Source organism: Clarias gariepinus, chromosome 16 (genome assembly GCF_024256425.1).
Source record: "Clarias gariepinus isolate MV-2021 ecotype Netherlands chromosome 16, CGAR_prim_01v2, whole genome shotgun sequence".
Taxonomy (NCBI): domain Eukaryota; kingdom Metazoa; phylum Chordata; class Actinopteri; order Siluriformes; family Clariidae; genus Clarias; species Clarias gariepinus.
Genome location: NC_071115.1, coordinates 141,482 through 162,500, shown reverse-complemented (window position 1 = coordinate 162,500; position 21,019 = coordinate 141,482). Strand labels below are relative to the sequence as shown.

General features: G+C 44.2%; 2 protein-coding genes across 3 annotated transcripts in view; one reads left to right on the top strand and one right to left on the bottom strand.

Annotated features, from left to right (window-relative positions):
- tnnt1 (troponin T type 1 (skeletal, slow)) overlaps positions 1-4,968 on the top strand; it is a 20,108-nt gene extending 15,140 nt beyond the window's left edge. For both annotated transcript variants that reach the window (XM_053514024.1, XM_053514023.1), the window contains 3 exons: positions 4,411-4,501; positions 4,599-4,639; positions 4,766-4,968. In XM_053514024.1, the coding sequence (XP_053369999.1) occupies positions 4,411-4,501; positions 4,599-4,639; positions 4,766-4,811 (178 nt within the window). In that variant the 3' untranslated portion in view covers positions 4,812-4,968. The remainder of the gene's footprint in view (positions 1-4,410; positions 4,502-4,598; positions 4,640-4,765) is intronic.
- A 5,327-nt stretch (positions 4,969-10,295) lies between these two features.
- Positions 10,296-19,991, bottom strand: syt5a (synaptotagmin Va). Its single transcript, XM_053515289.1, has 9 exons — positions 19,933-19,991; positions 16,871-17,028; positions 13,506-13,678; positions 13,310-13,396; positions 12,987-13,154; positions 12,672-12,839; positions 11,822-11,939; positions 11,585-11,718; positions 10,296-10,650 (listed from the first exon to the last, which is right to left on the bottom strand). Exons 2-9 carry the CDS (start codon positions 17,016-17,018, stop codon positions 10,441-10,443), a joined length of 1,206 nt encoding a protein of 401 aa, XP_053371264.1. The 5' UTR covers positions 17,019-17,028; positions 19,933-19,991; the 3' UTR covers positions 10,296-10,440.
- Between the last annotated feature and the right edge of the window lie 1,028 nt (positions 19,992-21,019).

The window sequence follows — 21,019 nt, the reverse complement described above, 5'->3', positions numbered from 1 at the left end:
ATACACAGTTACACACCCAGTAACACACACAGTTACTGACACAGTTACTAACACAGTTACACACCCAGTAACACACCCAGTAACACATACAGTAACACACACAGTTACACACACAATTACACACACAGTAACACACACAATTACACACACAGTAACACACACAGTAACACACACAGTTACACACACAGTTACACACATAGTAACACACACAGTAACACACACAGTTACACACACAGTTACACACACAGTAACACAGTTACACACACAGTAACACACAGTTACACACACAGTTACACACACAGTTACACACACAGTAACACACACAGTTACACACACAGTAACACACACAGTTACACATACAGTAACACAGTTACACACACAGTAACACAGTTACACACAGTAACACAGTTACACACAGTAACACACACAGTAACACACACAGTAACACAGTTACACACACAGTTACACACCCAGTAACACACACAGTTACTGACACAGTTACACACCCAGTAACACAGTTACACACACAGTTACACACACAGTTACACATACAGTAACACAGTTACACACACAGTAACACACACAGTTACACACACAGTAACACACACAGTTACACACACAGTAACACAGTTACACACACAGTAACACACACAGTAACACACACAGTTACACACATGGTAACACACACAGTAACATACACAGTTACACACCCAGTAACACACACAGTTACTGACACAGTTACTAACACAGTTACACACCCAGTAACACACCCAGTAACACATACAGTAACACACACAGTTACACACACAATTACACACACAGTAACACACACAGTAACACACACAGTTACACACACAGTTACACACATAGTAACACACACAGTAACACACACAGTTACACACACAGTTACACACACAGTAACACAGTTACACACACAGTAACACAGTTACACACACAGTTACACACCTAGTAACACACACAGTAACACACACAGTTACACACCCAGTAACACACACAGTTACACACCCAGTTACACACACAGTAATTCAATTCAATTCAATTCAATTTTATTTGTATAGCGCTTTTAGCAATTTTCATTGCCGCAAAGCAGCTTTACACAGTCAAAAGAATTATTTAGGTTTGTATGAAATGTGAATTTGTATGAATCAGAATGGTCAGTTTGTCCCTGGTGAGCAAGCCGAGGGCGACAGTGGCAAGGAAAAACTCCCTGAGATGGTAATAGGAAGAAACCTTGAGAGGAACCAGACTCAACAGGGAACCCATCCTCATCTGGGTGAAACAGAAAGCAGTAAATGATCTGCATTTATACAGTGTGTAGGGTGGGAGGCAGTTCAGCTATAATAGCTGATGTTAATTGATGTTAATATGGAGTCCAGGTAGTTATTGAAGACCCAGGTAGACTTGTAAGAAGTTCCAGTCATGAACTATCGAACTGTCAAGTCCCCAGAGAAACAGTTGCCAACACCAGTCAAGGCCAGAACCATTTTCTAGGTAGAGAGAATCATCCCCAGACACCAGACGCATCCCAGAGAGACACACGGGGCATCCATGTGACGAGATCTTCAGCCAGAAGCGGGGCACCAGGATGGGTCAGACAGGTCCGGAGGGCAGAGGGAGTCTGGATCACTGGCAGCTCAGGAACGACATGTGTAGCTCGACAGAGAGAGAGAGAAAGAGTGAAAGGGGGAGACAGGAGGAGAGAGGAAAAAGAAAGAGGGGTGGGGGAGAGAAGAAGAGGAGAGATGGCAGTTAGGTATGGTCACAGTCACACAATGTATACAGTAACACACACAGTAACACACATAGTAACACACATAGTAACACACACAGTTACACACCCAGTAACACACACAGTTACAGACACAGTAACACACACAGTAACACACACAGTAACACACATAGTAACACACCCAGTAACACACACAGTAACACACACAGTTACAGACACAGTAACACACACAGTTACAGACACAGTAACACACACAGTTACAGACACAGTAACACACCCAGTAACACACATAGTAACACACACAGTTACACACCCCGTAACACACACAGTAACACACACAGTTACACACCCCGTAACACACACAGTAACACACACAGTTACACACAGTTACACACACAGTAACACACACAGTTACACACATAGTAACACACACAGTTAAACACACTTGGATGACCTTAGAGTGTCATTGCGATGGAAACACCCCACCCACTGCAGGATCACCTCCCTGAGGTCAACTCCTGTCTTCAGATTCACCCTGCGGCTCCATTGTGGTCGGTCTGATGTGGGCGTCGCAGCTCCCACTGGAACCTCCTCTGACCCTCGTGAGCTTGGAGCAGGACCTGGAATTGTTCCGGCTGCTCAGTTAACATGTGTGTGAAGTCATGGTGTTACCTTGGTGTGATTTAAACCTGGTGTAAACCTGGTGTGTTTTGGAGAGGGATCTAACCAGGTCCACATGTGTTGAGGTTAGATTCAGATTCAAGATTCAAATAACTTCTTTAATCCCAGAGGGACATTGCTTATGCTCGGTTACAGGTGCTCACAGTTGTTAACTAAGAAAAGGTAATAAATAATAATAATAATCTTTAAAAAAAAAGTTCCTAAAACAGTAAGTACCATCAGAATATAACTCAAGACCACTTGCAAGTATTGCACAGTAATCTAGTATATGTATGTAATATTGTATTATTATATGTAATCTTGTATTACATATTTTATTGGGAAATAGTATTGCAGTTATTATATTATTAATATGGTAAGTGATAATGTCCTGTTGTGTAACAGTTAGTGGAAAATCCACATACATGTGTGTATGAGTTACAGGGAAGAGTTGTAAACTTTTCTGGCCGTTGTGAGAAAGGATCTTCTGTGGCGCTCTGTGGAACACTTGATAGTAACCAGTCTCTGGCTGAAACTGCTCCTCTGTTCAGCGAAGACACTGTGTAGCGGGTGAGAAGGATTGTTCAAAATGGATTGTACTTTGGATAGAATCCTCCTCTTTGCTACTACATCCACAGAGTCAAGCTCCATGCCTAGCACCGATCCGGCCTTTTTAATTGACTTGTCCAGTTTGTTCTTATTAGACACCTTAATGTTACCACCCCAACAGACCACAGCGTAAAAAATTACACTTGCCACAACGGTTTCATAGAACATCCGCAGAATGGTGTTACAGACGTTAAAAGACTTGAGCCTTCAAAGAAATTACAACCGACTCTGTCCTTTCTTGTAGAGTGCCGTTGTGTTGAGTGACCAGTCAAGTTTGTTGTCCAGATGGACTCCCAAATATTTGTATTCAGAGACCATGTCCACTATCTTCCCCTTTACAGATATAGGAATCACAGGGGTCTTGCTTCTCCAACCATCTCCTTTGTTTTCCTGATGTTCAGTTGTAGGTGATTGCTCTCACACCAGGAAACGAAGTCATCCACTGCAGACTGGTACTCCGAGGTGTCACCCTCCTTTATCCACCCAACAACCACAGAGCCGTCAGAGAACTTCTGCAGGTGGCATGACTCTAAGTTATATCTAAAGTCAGATGTATATAGGGTGAAAAGAAACGGAGACAGTACAGTCCCCTGGGGAGCTCCAGTGCTGCAGATCAAAGTCTCGGACACACAGTTCTGTAGTCGGACATACTGGGGACGGCAGGTCAGATAGTCCATGATCTACGAAACCAAGCGGGAGTCAATTTTTATGTTCATTAGTTTCTCCCCCAGTACAGCCGGTTGGATGGTGTTGAAGGCACTGGAGAAGTCAAAGAACATCATCCTTATGGTGGTCCTAGGCTTGTCAAGGTGTATTATGGCATCATCGACTCCCATGAACAGCTGATAGGCAAACTGAAGAGGGTCCAGAGAGGACTTCACCAGGGGATGAAGTGTATCCAGGATCAGTCTCTCAAACACCTTCTTAATTTGCGATGTCAAAGCAACAGGCCTGAAGTCGTTCTGGGCACAAGGACGTGGTGTTTTGGGTCTATTAGGTTACATTACCGTCGGCTGTTCCAGACCAACCTTCATTAAAATTCGTCTAACGGCTCCTTCCCTGATCTTGTCTCGTTTTAAACTCCTCGTTCTGGTTTATCAGGCACTTCCACACACTCTTTCTTCTCAACATGCTCTCTCTTAGCATTGCTCTGCGTCTTGTAGGCATTTTAACACACTACATCATGATGATGTCATGGAGTTATCTGAAGACAAATCAGTGGAAGGTTGAAGTTAAAGACTGAACAGCAGTGTGTAACACCATCGCTTGTTAACGTTAACGATTACTCTGGAGTAGTGAGTGACCGCACATCTCCAGATAAACTTGTACGTTCTGCAGCCTTTCATATGTCGTGTGTGTGTGTGTGCGTGTGTGTGTGTGTGGTGAAACAGGCAGCGAGCTCAGGAGATGTGGGAGTGGATTTATCAGCTGGAGTCAGAAAAGTTCGACTTCATGGATCAGATGAAGAAGCAGAAGTACGAGGTGAGGTGCTCTCTCACACACTCTGTGTGTGTGTGTGTGTTTGTGTGTGTGTGTAAGCCTGAATAGATCTTCAGCTCCTCTTTTTTGTCTCTTCCAGATTGTGGTTCTGCTGAACAGGATCTCACACGCCCAGAAGTTGTAAGTCACATTCATGTCCGAGAGAATGAACAGACGACACGTCCGTCAGATTCACATCCCTGTTTCCCTCTCTCTGTTGTGTAACACTTATCTGCCTTCCTGTTTTTGTTTTTTTTTCTTTTACAGCAAAAAGGTTCATGGGAAGGGAAAAGTTGGAGGTCGCTGGAAATAAACAGTTTTGTTCTTACAAAAGCAGAAGTTAGAAAATGAATGAACAAAGAAAATAGAAATGAAAATAGAGAAGAAAAGAAAAGCGAGAAGCCTCTTCCTCTTCCCTCGCTCCGTCTGCACACTCGTCTGTCCCGATAATAAAGACGTTCTCTAATCAATCTGTGGATTCTCTGCTTCTTTACTGTGTGATGTGTGATAATACCACACGCACACACACACACACACACAATTCAATTCAATTTTATTTATATAGCGCTTTTAACAGTGCTCATTGTCTCAAAGCAGCTTCACAAAAATGAAAAGAAAATTTTAAATACACACACACACACACACACACACACACACATACACAGAGTTGGTTTCACTCATCAGTCCCTCGTCACTCAGCTTTGTCATTTCGAACCATGTTTAAACATGTTTCATTCTTGAGATGTTTGGAAACCTCAGGCAGAACCTCCCAATGCAGCGACCTGTCCTGACCTGCTCCAGGAGGTCTCTCTCTTTCTCACACACACACACACACACACACACACACACACACACACACACACACACACATCCATTAATCTCATCAGCTCATTATTGTAACATTAAAAAGATTATCCTCTGTCAGTGGAAACTGTGTGTGTGATCCGTTACCAGAGGAACAGGTTCCTACAGTACATTTTTTTGTTTTTTTATTTTGCTTTCATTTTTAGTTTTAAGATCTGATCTCGTAGTTCGTTTGTTTGTTTAAACACTCATGACCTCTACTGGTGACCATGTGGAACTACTTACTGACTGTCTACGCCACTTTATCCTGTATTCAGGGTCAGGGAGGGTGGAGCCTATCCTAGGAGACTTAGGGCACAAGGCAGGGTACGTCCTGGACAGGGTGCCACACACACACACACACACACACCGGGAAAATTGGGAACACCAATTACAATGGAACCTTTTACATGCGCACACATATAACAGAATCAGTGCAGGCTGACAGAGAGAGAAAATGGATCTTTAACCTCTCTAATGAGACTTTACACACGCACATACAGCAGAGACTTTGACTATATTTAAACGACGACTCAAGACGCATCTGTTTCTCTAGTACTTGGACTAACCCCCTCCAAAAAAAAAACCCTCTTCCCAATTGTGTTGGATTTATGGCACTTATTAACCTAGTTAACCCAGTGTAAGTATGTATCCAATGATGGAAACTTTAAAGCACTTTTTGTAAGTCGCTCTGGATAAGAGCATCTGCCAAATGTCTAAATGTAAATGTAAATGTTATAATAAACAATATAATATAACAACGTGAAAAGATGACTTTCACACACATACACACAATATAAAATATGACCCAGCAGGGGAGACAATTACCTACAATTCCGGGACACGAGAAAGAGAAAAACCATTGCCTCAGTTGTGATCACGTGATGCTCGACATCAAAACAAGAAGTGCATGCATGGTACATGATACTCGGTATTTGTAAACCAAGACTTGTTCGTTTTCCAAGTCAAATTTATGAAATATTTTTGCTCATCTTGAGGAATGTTTACAAATCGTGTTACTCGCAATCCAAGGTTCCACTGTATCCTAATCTCCATTTGGAAATGTTTTTGGAAAACCGGAGAACCCGGAGGAAATCCCACAAGCACGGAGAGAACATGTAAACTCCGAGAGGTACAAGGCGACAGCACTAACCACTACGCCACAGTGCCGCCCTTGTGGAACTAGGACGCAGTAAAATTCATCAGCAGTGTTTCTGATCAAGGTGTCTGAAATGTGATCTAATGATTGATAAAATATGATTAGACTGGACAAAAAACTTAAAGATTAAACAAATACGATAAAGATCAGTGAAGAATCTTATTAATCTCTGACCGATCACAGAATAAACTCTGACTTTACCTTTTAACTTCCAGGCCTGAGACTTTATGCTGAGTGTGAGATCAGCTGAAGGAACCTGATGATTCTTTGTTGAGAACTTGATCCTTATCCTGTCTCACTGCTCTCAGGGTTCTCATCTGATGAGATGCCTGCTAAACTGGATTCACCCCAGACACTTGGATGATCTTATCCTAATATCCTACATCCCCTCCTTAATCCCATAAGATCTCATCTTCTTTCCTGGCTTTCTTCAGCACGTTGACTCTCCTGTCCATCCTCACAAGTCTCAGCAGTACTCCCAGATGTTAAGGTGGTCTGCTTCTCACCACGCAGACTCTCCACTGGTGTCCCTCAAGGTTCAGTGTTGGTTCTTATCGAGGTCGTACCCTCTATACACTGATTAACTTTTAAGGAAATAAATAAAGAAACAAGGATGTAGGAGTTAAAACTTAAACCTGTTTTGTCCTTTAGGCTGTTCGAAATAGCCATCCATGCCTTCATCACCACTCGCATTGATTATTGTAATGCTCTGTATTTTGGGGTTTCTCAGACAGCATTACATCGGCTACAGCTGATCCAAAACTCTGCTGCTCGACTATTAACGTCTATGCGTAAAAGAGAACATATCTCTCCAGTTCTGGCTTCTCTTCATTGGCTCCCGGTACAGTACCGAATTAATTTTAAAATTCTCTTGGTTACGTTTAAATGTTTACATGGCCTTGCCCCTCCCTACCTCTCAGAACTGCTCCAGCCCTATGCCCCACCCCGGTCTCTCAGATCATCAGATAAACGTTTGCTAATGGTACCCAAGACTAAATGCAAGCTCAGGGGCGATCGGGCGTTCTCTGTGGCGGCTCCCAAATTATGGAATGATTTACCATTGACCATTCGTGAGGCCACATCATTGAGGGTGTTTAAGTCCCATCTTAAAACTCACATGTTTTCCCTGGCATTTAAACCAACATGACATGTTGTTTTTACATATTGTTTTACAATTTATTACAAATAATCTTTTATTTTTGTATTATTTTATTTTTATTTATTTTATTATTATTATTTTTATTATTATTATTATTATTATTATTATTATTATTCATTATTTTATTAGATTACAATGTTATTTTATTATTTATGTGAAGCACTTTGGGGCATTCATGTTGTTAAAGTGCTATACAAATAAAGATGAGTTGAGTTGAGTTGAGTTTGTATTTTATATAATTTTTAAACATTCCATATAAATAAATAAACAAACAATAAACACACAAACAGTGATTAATAATTACACTAACCGGGAGTAAAAACTCCACAATGACCCACACTGACACGCTGGTGACATATTTGTGATGATTATTTTTAAAAATCCATGAACGAAGATGACAGGTGTGACAGGTGTGTGTGACAGGTGTGACAGGTGTGTGTGACGGGTGTGAGTGACAGCTATGACTGGTGTGTGTCATTCTCCCAGTGTGTTCTGGTATTTACCATTTACTCTCTTACTTCAGCTATAGTGTTTATCCATACTGTGGAGTGGGCGGGGCGGCGGCTGACGACTGGCATGCCTTGCGGGGGTTTCTATGTGTTTACCATGTTGGGGAAGGGTGTTTGGGGTAGTGGCTTCGGCCCTGTTTGTGTGTGGAGGTGTGTGTGACGTGTTGAACGTGCTCCGGTTTATGCTTAGGCTAAATTGGATGTGGTTCTCGTGTGAATGTGCTGCTCAAGCTATACATGCTGTGTGTAAAATAAAATACTCCCAGCCATTGCATTGGGCAGCAAGTAAGCTCACTTGTCTCTCCAACATCCTTTCCGGCAGTAAAACGCTACATTGGTGTCAGAAGTGGGATGGGGAGTAACGAGTTGGAGCGCACTACGGAGGACCTATGGAAAATCCAAGCAGGCCGCAGAGTAGCGGAGCGACTACTCAGGAAGAAAAAGCTCTTACCTGACGGAGCTAGCGCGAGCCAACCATGGCGACCAAAGTGGAGTGGTGAGATGAAGATCCCGGCACTGGATCTCGTTGACGCTGTGTAAGCCCCGGAGCAAGCTACAGCTCCGTGCAAGGTCAGCCGGCAAAGCGACCTGCAGCTACGCCTTCCTTCCTACAACGGCGCCGTTGAACCCCACGCATTCCTCGGCCAAGTAGAGCTAGCCGGCGACTTTGCAAGGCCAGGTGCGCTGAGCCCATAATGGCAGAACATCACGGCGAAAGAGCCGAGGTAGGTGAACCTAGCCGGGCACAGGGCTACCCATCGTGGCTAGGCAACGAGCAAGTCTCAGAGGTTTCGCGGCGATGCCGAGGCATGGGACCTCGAGACTACTGTTGCAACGTCCTCAGGCCTGAGGGACAGCGTACTCCAACAGCCACTAAACTAGCGCTGGGGGGCGCTAAGGGGAAGCGACCTCCCACAACTGTTTTTGCTCCTCCAACTGAGTAAGCAAACTTATTCACACGAGTTCTTTGTGGGGAATGTCGAGGAGGACTGCATTTTGGGGTTGGACATTTTGGAGAGATTGGGTGCGGTGCTGAATTTGGCTAACGGAACTCTGCATGGTAACTTCGGGGTAGCCAGGTTGCTAAGAACCAAACCACAGCCGGGCAGCAAAGCACGTGGTCGGTACTGCGAGCGAGTGGAGCGCCGTGGCGATGTAAAACCCTCGACTCCGAACATTCACCCCGTGCAGTCCTCCAGGCTCTCCAGCGGTGATCAGCTGTCCGAGCCAGCGTGCAGCCAAGTTACTGCACCACCCAGAGCGTCACCCAGAGTTGCTTTGCAGGTGTCTCAGCTGGACTGTGATCCGCTCATCGCCAAGCAGGAGCAGGGCCCCACCCAGCGCTCGCGGGCACCGCTGCAGGACTTTCAGGTGGGGACACCTATGGAGCGTATGGCCATGGATACTCACAGCCGGGGGCGAGATTTTGCTACTGGAGAGCAGGTATGGGTGTGTTCCCCCGGAAGGAAGAGAGGGCTCTTGGCCAAGCTTATGTCCCACTGGGTGGGTCCCTGTATGGTAATTGCCCAGCTCTCCGATGTCATCTACCAGGTGCGGTTGGCTGGGCGGGTACGAGTTGTGCTCCACCAGGACCGTCTTGCGCCTTACCAGCCCCACGCGGATGAAACATCGTACTCTGTGGAGGCCGGACCGCCTCAGGACAATGTTTGCGCTCATCCCTCCCCCGCCAAAGGACTCCGGCGTTCCCAACACCAGCGCCGACTGCCTCCAAAACGGAGTTCGTCATGGTGACCGGGGACGGTCACAGCTCGGGTGGGGGCAGTGTGGCATGCTTTGCGGGGGTTTCTGTGTGTTCACCATGTTGGGGAAGGGTGTTTGGGGTAGTGGCTTCGGCCCTGTTTGTGAATGGAGGTGTGTGTGACGTGTTAAATGTGCTCCGGTTTATGCTTAGGCTAAATTGGATGTGGTTCTCATGTGAATGTGCTGCTCATGCTATACCAGTGCTGTGCGTAAAATAAAGTACTCCCAGCCATTGCATTGGGCAGCAAGTAAGCTCACTCGTCTCTCCAACATCCTTTCCGGCGTAAAACGCTACAATACTTTAACATAAAACAAAAAACCAACAAACGTAAATGAAACTGCAGCAAAATTACATCACTGACACACACACACACACACATTGGTATGAATGTGCTCTAATTACATCATCAAAAGACTGTGTGTGTACGTTGGGCTTCACTGTACAGAGAAACAAAATATTAACACAACATTGAACATTTAATGACTACATGCTGTGTGTGTGTGTGTGTGATTAGCGTATCGGTGCCTTCAGCGCAGCGTCCACTTCCTCCTCGGGCTGCAGGGTGTGCCACTGGGCGATGGGGCGTCTCGGGTTGGCGAGCATTTCTGACCACTGCCGCAGTCCGACGCCACTCGCTCCGTATCCGATCCAGCACTTTCCGATTGCATCGTTACTGCCCAGTTTATCGTAATCATACACTGTGATCAGAATCTGCACCTTCTGCAGGGACACACACACACGTGAGAAAGTATTCATCCCCTTGGCCTGCTTCAAACTGTACAGTATTACAACAGAAATGGATTTAACCAGATTACACTGGTGCAGCTCAGTGGATGACTTATCAAAAGGTCCCAGGTTCAAACCCCATCACCACAAAGTGACCCCTATTGGGCCCTTGAGCGAGGCCCTTAACCCTCAACTCTATAACTGGATACAAAAAAAGTTGCCCTGGATAAGAGTGTCTGCCTAATATTATAACTATAAACAGTGTGTCCTCATGTAGGTTTCACACATGGATCTGGAGACAGAGTGTATCATCGTACTGAGATATAATTAATGCAGCAAATATCACACTCGAGGTCATGCTGTTGTACTGAATATCAGCACCAGTAATAATCAGTACAACAGTATGACCTCGAGTGTGATATCACTTTCAAACAACAGTTCCACAAACAACATTTATTATCAACAGGTTATGATTTGTTCCTTTATTTAATCCTTCCGCACGTGGAGGAACTAACTAGCCGTGTCTGCTGGAGCAGGCAAGTTAGCGAGCGAAAGTTAATTAGCGGTACTGTGTAGCCAAAAGGTAATGAGAATAAACCATGGAGGAGGTGGACAGTCCTGAGAAACTCACCAGATTTACTTTATATTTACACTTATTACACTTTAGAACATCAGCTCCGTTAACGTGAGGGTTTTGGGGTCGAGTTTTAAATAGTGTTAAATGAAAAGCTAGTGCACTATGTAGGGAGTAGAATCTCTTGTGTGAAGATTAAAGCACTGCCATGTGTTCATTAATAATAAGATTTCTGATCCTATTTATGTTAATAAACTGTTTATGTGACGCGTCAGTGAGTCCAGAGCTGAAGCAGCGGCTTTAGATGAAAAAATTCGAATAAAAATAGCATGGTTTCTGTCTCTCGTCCTTTACCTGAATCTGAGCGAAGGGAATCTCGAAGCTGAAGCTCTCGTTAAAGTAAGGGTTCAGTGTGTTCTGTTTAACCGTCGTCTTCTTCTTCTTCAGACGTTTACCGTTGTGCTGAAGAACCACCTTCACAAACGGGTCTGAGGGAGGAAGTTAATCTCGTCACACTTCATATTTATAATTAAATATATTAGAATCAGGTTCAACAATAACGAAGAAGACAAACTAGTGATGATCTCTGACCTGATAAACCACCCACGTCCATCTTCTTCAGGTTCTTGGCCTCCATCACACACACAGTGAGTTTCCCAGAGGTTGGCACATACCGCAGAGAAATACAGATATCACCCAGTTTCTCCTGCTGCAGAACACACACACACACACACACACACACACACACACACACACACACACACACACACATTTCTACACAACAGCATGAAACACATTTCTACAACAACAGCATGAAACAAACCTTATAAAAAAACCTGAAGAAATGGATTTCACTCCGTGTTATTATAAATGATGACGTTTTTTTTACATTAAACTTTAATCTCTCAGCCGTCAGTTCGGCCTTAATCTACTTTTATTGTTTCCAATCCTTTACATACTTTGTCTATTAGTTTCCAATCACATGCATTTATCCTTGTATGTGTTTAGTTGTAATTTCTATACACACACACACACACACACACAGATGTGTCTGAAACACATTGTTGTCTGTATTTGTAGGAATGTTGTCCTGATACTAAAGACTTTGATATTTATTTTCTTCACCCGAGTTCCTTTCATGTTTCTCTTCCATCCTGATGAAACACACCTTGATTTTAGGAGAGAAATAATCTGCCAGAGGCATTAAAATAATAGAACATGAAGCTGAAGGTTTACAGAGCGACGACATGAAGCCTGAGGCTGAACCGTCTTTTAAAATGAGTCAAAACCAAACATAAAGAAATCAGACAGTTTTATTCTCATTAAGACTCTCTAACCTGTAGGCACTTTTTCACACTGTGTGTTGAATTTAAAACATGATTAGATGATTAAAGAATATTTTAAAGTTGTCAGAAGTTTAAATCTGGTGTATATGTTTCACCTCTTCTTTCTCTCCTCCCACCAGGTCTTTCCACTCGTGGATCGGCTGGCCCAGATCCACGCTGTTCATGGGGATTTTAATCTCCCCGATCACGTCGTGTTTCCCAAAACGATCGAAGTCGAACACCTGGAGCACGAGCGTCTGTCCGGCCAAATCGTTGAAGGGCGTCTGAGGACGAGAGGAAAAACACAGCGGTGCATGTTTATTAATGAAATCAGTCAAATGCATGAACAAAATCAAAGTATGTTTTATATTTAGTGTGGAATAAAAGTTACAGGAGCCTAAGAGTCTAAAAGATCTGCCGCTGAGACGCACCTTAAAGATAAAGGTTTCGTTAAAAACAGGACAGAGGTTCTTTCTCTGAACTTTAGTCTCAAATTTCTTCTTCTTGTCAGGAAGCATGTAGACTTTAACGTAGGGGTCCGAGGTCCCGCCGATGTCCATCGCAGGAAGGTCCTGGGCCTGAAGCACTCCGACTATCAGCTGAAAACAAATGTTGAAAAAACAGACGGTTCTGAAAAAAAGCCATCAATTCGATTCACTCAACAATACTGTTCTTATATTTATATATAATGAGTCTCCAGTTTCAGTACTGTAGTGGGATTTGGTTTTATCACACACACACATCACACACACACCTGATTCTCAGTGAAGTTATAATCCAGTGTGTATTCTAGTTTTCCAAAGAACTCCTTCTCCTTGTCTTCTTCCTGCTTCACCTCCTCCTGAGAGGATCACGGGTCCAGACGGTTACATTACTGAACAGAATCACTTTCTGCAAATCTGAAAAAGCTACACTCAAAGTTTATTCTAAAATGTACAGTGTTTATTTGCCTTTTCCTCTTCTCCTTCTTTCTCCTTTTTCATCACACGCCGCACACCCTTCCTCTCTCTCACTTTCTTCGCTTTTTTCTTTTCTCCTAAACACTTTTTATACAAACAGAAAGCACAGCAGGCGACGAGGGCGAGAACCACCACCACCATGGCACCTACTGCCCACATGGGCACTGAGAGAGAGAGAGACAGGGGGGGAGAGAGAGAGAGACAGAGGGAGAAAGACAGGGAGAGAGAGAGAGAGAGACAGAGGGAGAAAGAGAGAGACAGGGGGAGAGAGAGACAGAGAGAGAGAGACAGGGGAGAGAGACAGGGGGGAGAGAGAGAGACAGGGGAGAGAGAGAAACAGAGAGAGAGAGAGAGACAGGGGGAGAGAGAGAGAGACAGGGGAGAGAGAGAGAGACAGGGGAGAGAGAGACAGGGGGAGAGAGACAGGGGGGAGAGAGAGAGAGACGGGGGAGAGGGAGAGAGAGACGAAGAGACAGGGGGAGAGAGAGATGGAGAGATGGGGAGAGAGAAAGAGGGAGAGAGACAGGGGAAGAGAGGGGGGGGAGAGAGACAGAGGGAGAGAGAGACAGGAGAAAGAGAGAAACAGAGGGAGAGAGAGACAGGGGGAGAGAGAGGGGGAAAGAAAGAGAGAGAGAGAGAGACAGGGGATATGAGACAGGGGAGAGAGACAGGGGAGAGAAAGAGAGACAGGGGAAGAGAGACAGAGGGAGAGAGAGATGAAGAGACAGGGGGAGAGGGAGAGAGAGGTAGAGAGAGACAGGGGAGAGAGAGACGAAGAGACGGGGAGAGAGAAAGAGGGAGAGAGAGATACAGAGAGAGAGAGACAGGGGAAGAGACAGGGGGAGAGAGAGAGACAGGAGAAGAGAAACAGAGGGAGAGAGAGATGAAGAGACAGGGGGAGAGGGAGATGAAGAGACAGGGGGAGAGGGAGAGAGGTAGAAAGAGGGAGAGACAGGGGAAGAAAGACAGGGGGAGAGAAAGAGAGAGATAGAGACAGAGGGAGAGAGAGAGATGGAGAGAGAGAGAGAGGGAGAGAGACAGGGGGAGAGAGAGGGGGAGAGAGAGAGAGACAGAGGGAGAGAGAGACAGGGGAGGAGAGACAGGGGGAGAGAGACAGGGGGAGAAAGAGAGAGAGACAGAGGGAGAGAGAGACGGAGAGATGGGGAGAGAGAAAGAGGGAGAGAGACAGGGGGAGAGAGGGGAGAGAGAGACAGGAGAAAGAGAGAAACAGAGGGAGAGAGAGAGACAGGGGGAGAGAGAGGGGGAAAGAAAGAGAGAGAGAGAGAGACAGGGGATATGAGACAGGGGAGAGAGACAGGGGAGAGAAAGAGAGACAGGGGAAGAGAGACAGAGGGAGAGAGAGATGAAGAGACAGGGGGAGAGGGAGAGAGAGGTAGAGAGAGACAGGGGAGAGAGAGACGAAGAGACGGGGAGAGAGAAAGAGGGAGAGAGAGATACAGAGAGAGAGAGACAGGGGAAGAGACAGGGGGAGAGACAGGGGGAGAGAGAGAGACAGGAGAAGAGAAACAGAGGGAGAGAGAGATGAAGAGACAGGGGGAGAGGGAGATGAAGAGACAGGGGGAGAGGGAGAGAGGTAGAGAGAGGGAGAGACAGGGGAAGAAAGACAGGGGGAGAGAAAGAGAGAGATAGAGACAGAGGGAGAGAGAGAGATGGAGAGAGAGAGAGAGGGAGAGAGACAGGGGGAGAGAGAGGGGGGAGAGAGAGAGAGACAGAGGGAGAGAGAGACAGGGGAGGAGAGACAGGGGGAGAGAGACAGGGGGAGAAAAAGAGAGACAGAGGGAGAAAGAGAGAGAGACAGACAGAGAGAGAGAGACGGGGGAGAGAGACAGGGGGGGAGAGAGAGAGAGACAGGGGAGAGAGAGAGAGACGAAGAGACAGGGGGAGAGAGAGACGAAGAGATGGGGAGAGAGAAAGAGGGAGAGAGACAGGGGGAGAGACAGACAGGGGAGGAGAGACAGGGGGAGAGAGACAGGGGGAGAGAGACAGGGGGAGAAAGAGAGAAACAGAGGGAGAGAGAGAGACAGGGGGAGAGAGAGGGGGAAAGAAAGAGAGAGAGAGAGAGAGACAGGGGATATGAGACAGGGGAGAGAGACGGGGGAGAGAAAGAGAGACAGGAGAAGAGAGACAGAGGGAGAGAGAGATGAAGAGACAGGGGGAGAGGAAGAGAGAGGTAGAGAGAGACAGGGGAGAGAGAGACGAAGAGACGGGGAGAGAGAAAGAGGGAGAGAGAGATACAGAGAGAGAGAGAGACGGGGGAAGAGACAGGGGGAGAGAGAGACAGGAGAAGAGAAACAGAGGGAGAGAGAGATGAAGAGACAGGGGGAGAGGGAGATGAAGAGACAGGGGGAGAGGGAGAGAGAGGTAGAGAGGGAGAGAGACAGGGGAAGAAAGACAGGGGGAGAGAAAGAGAGAGATAGAGACAGAGGGAGAGAGAGACAGAGGGAGAGAGAGAGATGGAGAGAGAGGGGGAGGGAGAGTTAATAAACACAGAGGGAGAGATACACTATATTGCCATTGTAAGTATTTGCTCGACCTCCTTCACGTGAATATAAAAACTTGATTAATATCCAATTCTTAATTCATAATTAATATGTTTAATATGATGTTGGCTCCGCCCCCTTTTCAGCCATACCAGCTTAAACTCTTCTGTGAAGCCTTTCCACAAGGTGTAGGAGTGTGTTTGTGGGAATCTTTGACCATTCTTTTGTGAGGTTGGACACTGATGTTGGACAAGAAGGCGTGGCTCACAGTCTCCGCCCATAATCAGGACTCTGTGCAGGACAGTCGAGTTCTTCCACACCAGACTCACTCATGTCGTTATGGTCTGCGCTTAGTGCACTGGTGTGCAGTTACATGAGTGTGAGTCCACGAAGTCTTCACAGAAGAGTTAAAGCTGTCATAGCTGCAAAGGGGGCGGAGCCAACATCATATTAAACCCTATAAATTAAGAATTGGATATTAATCAAGTTTATATGCACGTGAAAGGGGTCGAGCAAATACTTTGATATATATACAGTATATACAGTGTCTATATATATGAAGAGATAGAGAGAGAGAGAGAGAGAGAATACACAGGGAGAAATACAATTAAATGAAAAGTGAAAATGAAAAAATAGAGAAAATACTTACATTTAATCTTGTGGTCTGAGAAACAGTAATGATATTAAATACAAAAGAGAAGTTTATTTTACATACATTTATAACTTTCTTTTACTGTGGATTAATTTAATGATTAATGGTTAAAGGGATGAGAGGGCGTGGTGACGGTGAGTCACGTGATGTTTGTGGGATTAGTGACGGTAAGAGAGTTTATGTCAGTATTAAACGTCACTCACTGGGAAGGTGTCCGAGCTCATTAAAGAACTTGTTCTTCATTTCATTAAAGTTGTGGGAGTGGTGAGAGGGAGGGGGCGGGCCCGGGGCAGGCTCTGACCCATGCTCCGCCTCCCTCCGTACATGGTGGTGCAGACTGACCAATCGCATGGCTGATCAGCTAGAGAGAAAAGAACAGAACTTTTTAAGAGTGAAATTTATACTTCACTTTTAATAAATTAATGAAAGTCTTAAAGATCACCAAAATGTCTGAGTTAATGTTCCAGCTGAAATCCTGCATTCTGGCGGAAATTTCTCTTTCCGTCTCACTCCTCTTTCCGTCTCACTCCTCTTTCTCACAATCTAATTCAGTGTCTGCAGTCTTAAATGCAAATGACCTCCTGTAACCTCCTCAACCCCTTTGAAAAATGTAACTTTTCTAGCCAATCAGAATTCAGGAGGGGCTATGCAAGTTATCTCCTCCCCTTTCATCTTGTCTTGAATGATGTCATACCAGGTAGAGAATTTGTATGGTGTGTTTAAGGACGTTTAGAACAACAATGAATGTGTGTGTGTGTGTGTGTGTGTGTGTGTGTGTGTTTTGGTCTTATATTTTGTCTGTGTACACATGCAACAGAGATCCATGTTTATGTCCAAAACATATCAAAAAGTAAATTTCACATAACCAGTGATCTTAAAACAACGAGCACGCAGGACAATTCCCGTCCTCAACACTAGAGGTCTCTCTCACTTTATTACTACATTCTTAATTCAGTGCCGGTAGCTGAGCTGTGGGTTCGGGTCAGTGACAGGTACTGATCAGATCCCGCACTCTACAGTCCGCGTTCAGGTCCGATCCGGTCCGATCCGAGCCCAGGGTTCTGGCCGAACCCAGATCTCCGTCCTGATTAATCTCTAACGATTTAGAGACGTCCTGCTTCATGGGCTGAACTTTAAGAGTGAGACTCCTCCCCCTGAGTTGTCCTCATGACTTCTGTTTTTTACATTTAGTTTGCATTCACGAGTAGGTACAGTATGTTTATTTCTGATTTAAATCTCTATCTTTTAATCGTAACGTTTTAAAGCGTTGCTCCAAATCCAACCTTCTGTTCTGTTTTTCATTTAAATCATTTTTTTATTAAAATCCTCGTTATTAAACCTGTAACACACCGACCCCATTCCCATCATCCTCTTCTGCTCTAATCATAGGAGTGTCATACAGCTATAAACACACACACACACACACACACACACACACACCGTGACTGTTTTATATACCTGGATGCTGTGTGTGAGCTTGTGATTTTGTCCTCATTTCTCTCTAACACACAGATAAGCCCCTGACACTGAGGATTAACTGCAGCCGTAATCTCCAATCTGTCGCTCTGACCCTCGAACCCGACTCGTCTTCACACACTGACGCGAGAGCAACAGACTGAATTCATAATAAATGACTGAATAAACACACAGAGATATCCTCCAGTTATAGTGTTTACCCCGACTGAACCACATCACACTCACACTGGACTCGTTTATTTTATTTTATTCTATTCGATTCGTTTCAGTGTTTGGACTCTGAGAATAAACTGAACTCATCTTTCTAAATGATCTGAATTCTTCCTCCATATTAATGAGTGAATGTGAATGTGATGAATAAATCTCATCACACTGCGGGGCCGGAGACCAGACTTCTCTTACTGTGGGTTTGTGTCTCGGTCCGTTCAGATATGATAATGAGCCCGGGTCATGTGACTACATAAGACTCTCGCCGTGGCAGACCATAATGACGTAAAGCTGTTAGAGATGATTTCAAATAACAGGGTGTGAGAAAAGACTAACTTTGCTTTTATGGTTTATTGGTATTTTAAAAACTGTCCCAACTGGATCAGAGTGAGTGCGCAGGTCAGGGTCAGGGTCAGGTCAGGGTCAGGGTCAGGTCAGGGTCAGGGTCAGGGTTAAGGTCAGGGTCAGGTCAGGGTCAGGGTCAGGTCAGGGTCAGGTCAGGGTCAGGGTCAGGTCAGGGTCAGGGTCAGGTCAGGGTCAGGGTCAGGTCAGGGTCAGGTCAGGGTCAGGGTCAGGGTCAGGGTCAGGTCAGGGTCAGGTCAGGGTCAGGGTCAGGGTTAAGGTCAGGGTCAGGTCAGGGTCAGGGTCAGGTCAGGGTCAGGTCAGGGTCAGGGTTAAGGTCAGGGTCAGACACACACTTCACTCAGGCTGATTTTCTTTGCCCTGGTGGAACAACAGGAGTGTTTGGTTGTCAAAATGTTGTGGTCATGTTCCTGTGATAACGTTACAGCCTTTAACACACTGTTCGTCTCAGGGTTTATTTTAATAAAGTGACGTTGTTCATTACGCAGTGGTGTTACTTTATAACAGAGAGGGAGACAGACGTCTGGGATATTTAGTTATAAATGTGTGGATAGTTTTTACTTCATTTCTATACGAAGCGCGTTTGTGTGCAGAAATGTTGAGTTTTAAATAAACCATAAACCAAAGTTTGTCTTTTCTCACATCCTGTTATTTCACGTCAGTCAGATCTCTAACAGCACCGTCTCACCTGCTCATGATGAGTAAATACACACCAGTCTGATTACAGCTGAATCGTATATAATACAAAAATTTATAATATTAATAATAAATCATACATCACTGCACTTTACTTTATTGAGACGTATGAAGGGAGGACATTTGTATTTTTACTGGAATAATGTTTCACCCTGGGATTCTGTTCCCCACTGCCCTTTGAATTGGAATCAATGGGAAATTTGCATATTACAAAAACTTCCAGTTATTTAAATGTTACTATTTTGGGGGGGAATTGTTACAAATTCATTAATAGTTTTAAATAAAATAATAATTAAATCATTGTTTAAACATTTAGCCATTAAAATAATTACACACTTATAAGTATAAGCTGAACACAACTTTAACGTCTCTGCTTTACAGTAACTACAGTAACTCACTCAGATCTATACATCATTCCACTATACTATACATACTACTATACACTGCATATCGTACCGTGTATGACTGTGTATGTGACAAATAAAATAAATTTGAATCATTCATCAGCACACAGAAAACTCACCCAGTGATGAGGATGATGAAGGTGATGAGGATGATGAAGTCCTATTGCTCGTTCTCTCTGGAAGAGATTTAAATCCTGAGCTTCACTGGACAGGAGATTACTGCACACGGCCCTAATCCTGATTACTGTCCACATCATCATCATCATCATCATCATCTCGGCGGGGTCGGGCACAGGGAAGTGGCTGATGCCAACAGGTATCAACTTCTGGTTTATCACGCAGTTTATTTATTGGCGTCTTTTGTGTTTTCAGAAAATAAAGAAATAAAGACTAAAAGGGCTGCAGAATAAATTTCGGTGCTGAGACCAACAGCCCTTCTGTCTATATTTATTTTATAGTTTCTGTTTCCCTGATCTTATTTAATTAATTTAATTACTATTTGCTTATTTTTTGATTATTTAAAACAACTTCAAATTTTTTGGGGTTTTTAAGATAAGATAAGATAAACCTTTATTAGTCCCACAAATGGGAAATTTGTTTTGCCATGGCAGCAAGTGGACAGTACAGAGTAAAAAATTAAGAAACAACAGAATAAAGTAAAATAAGATAAAAATAGGGGAAATAAAATAAAATAACAAATACTAACAGTATAAATCTATACTATACAATCTGGCTATAAAATATGGACATCTGTGTAGTAAAAAATATTTACATAAATATATATTTAGACAATAAGTAAACACAGTTGACTAAGTAATATGTTTGTACTCAATGAATATATGTATACATACAGAGAGTGAATGACAGGCATTTACAGTAATATTCTAAATGTTTTAAATGTTTTAAATTGCACTTTGCCCAGTTATGGTGGTTCCCCAAAACAGAAAGAAAAATTGCACGTTCCATCATAGTATTGCACATGACTGGAGATATTGCACATCACTATAAAGTTTAAAATGTTCCGCCATAATATTGCACATAACTGCCATGGTGTATTTGATGTGTGTGTTTGTTTGTTTGTGCGTTTGCTTGTGCGTATGTGGTCAGAGTCTAAGTTGTACAGTCTGACAGCAGTTGGTAAGAAAGACTTGTGGAATCTCTCCGTGCCACATCGTGGGTGCAGCAGCCTGCCACTGAAGGAGCTGC

Excerpts from the sequence above, each read along its gene's own strand:
- syt5a (XM_053515289.1), bottom strand. The coding sequence starts at position 17,018 with ATGCGATTGGTCAGTCTGCACCACCATGTACGGAGGGAGGCGGAGCAT. Across the intron at positions 13,155-13,309 it reads ATAACTTCACTGAGAATCAG|CTGATAGTCGGAGTGCTTCA; the intron begins GTGTGTGTGTGA and ends ATTTGTTTTCAG. Across the intron at positions 10,651-11,584 it reads TTCCCTTCGCTCAGATTCAG|AAGGTGCAGATTCTGATCAC; the intron begins GTAAAGGACGAG and ends GTGTCCCTGCAG.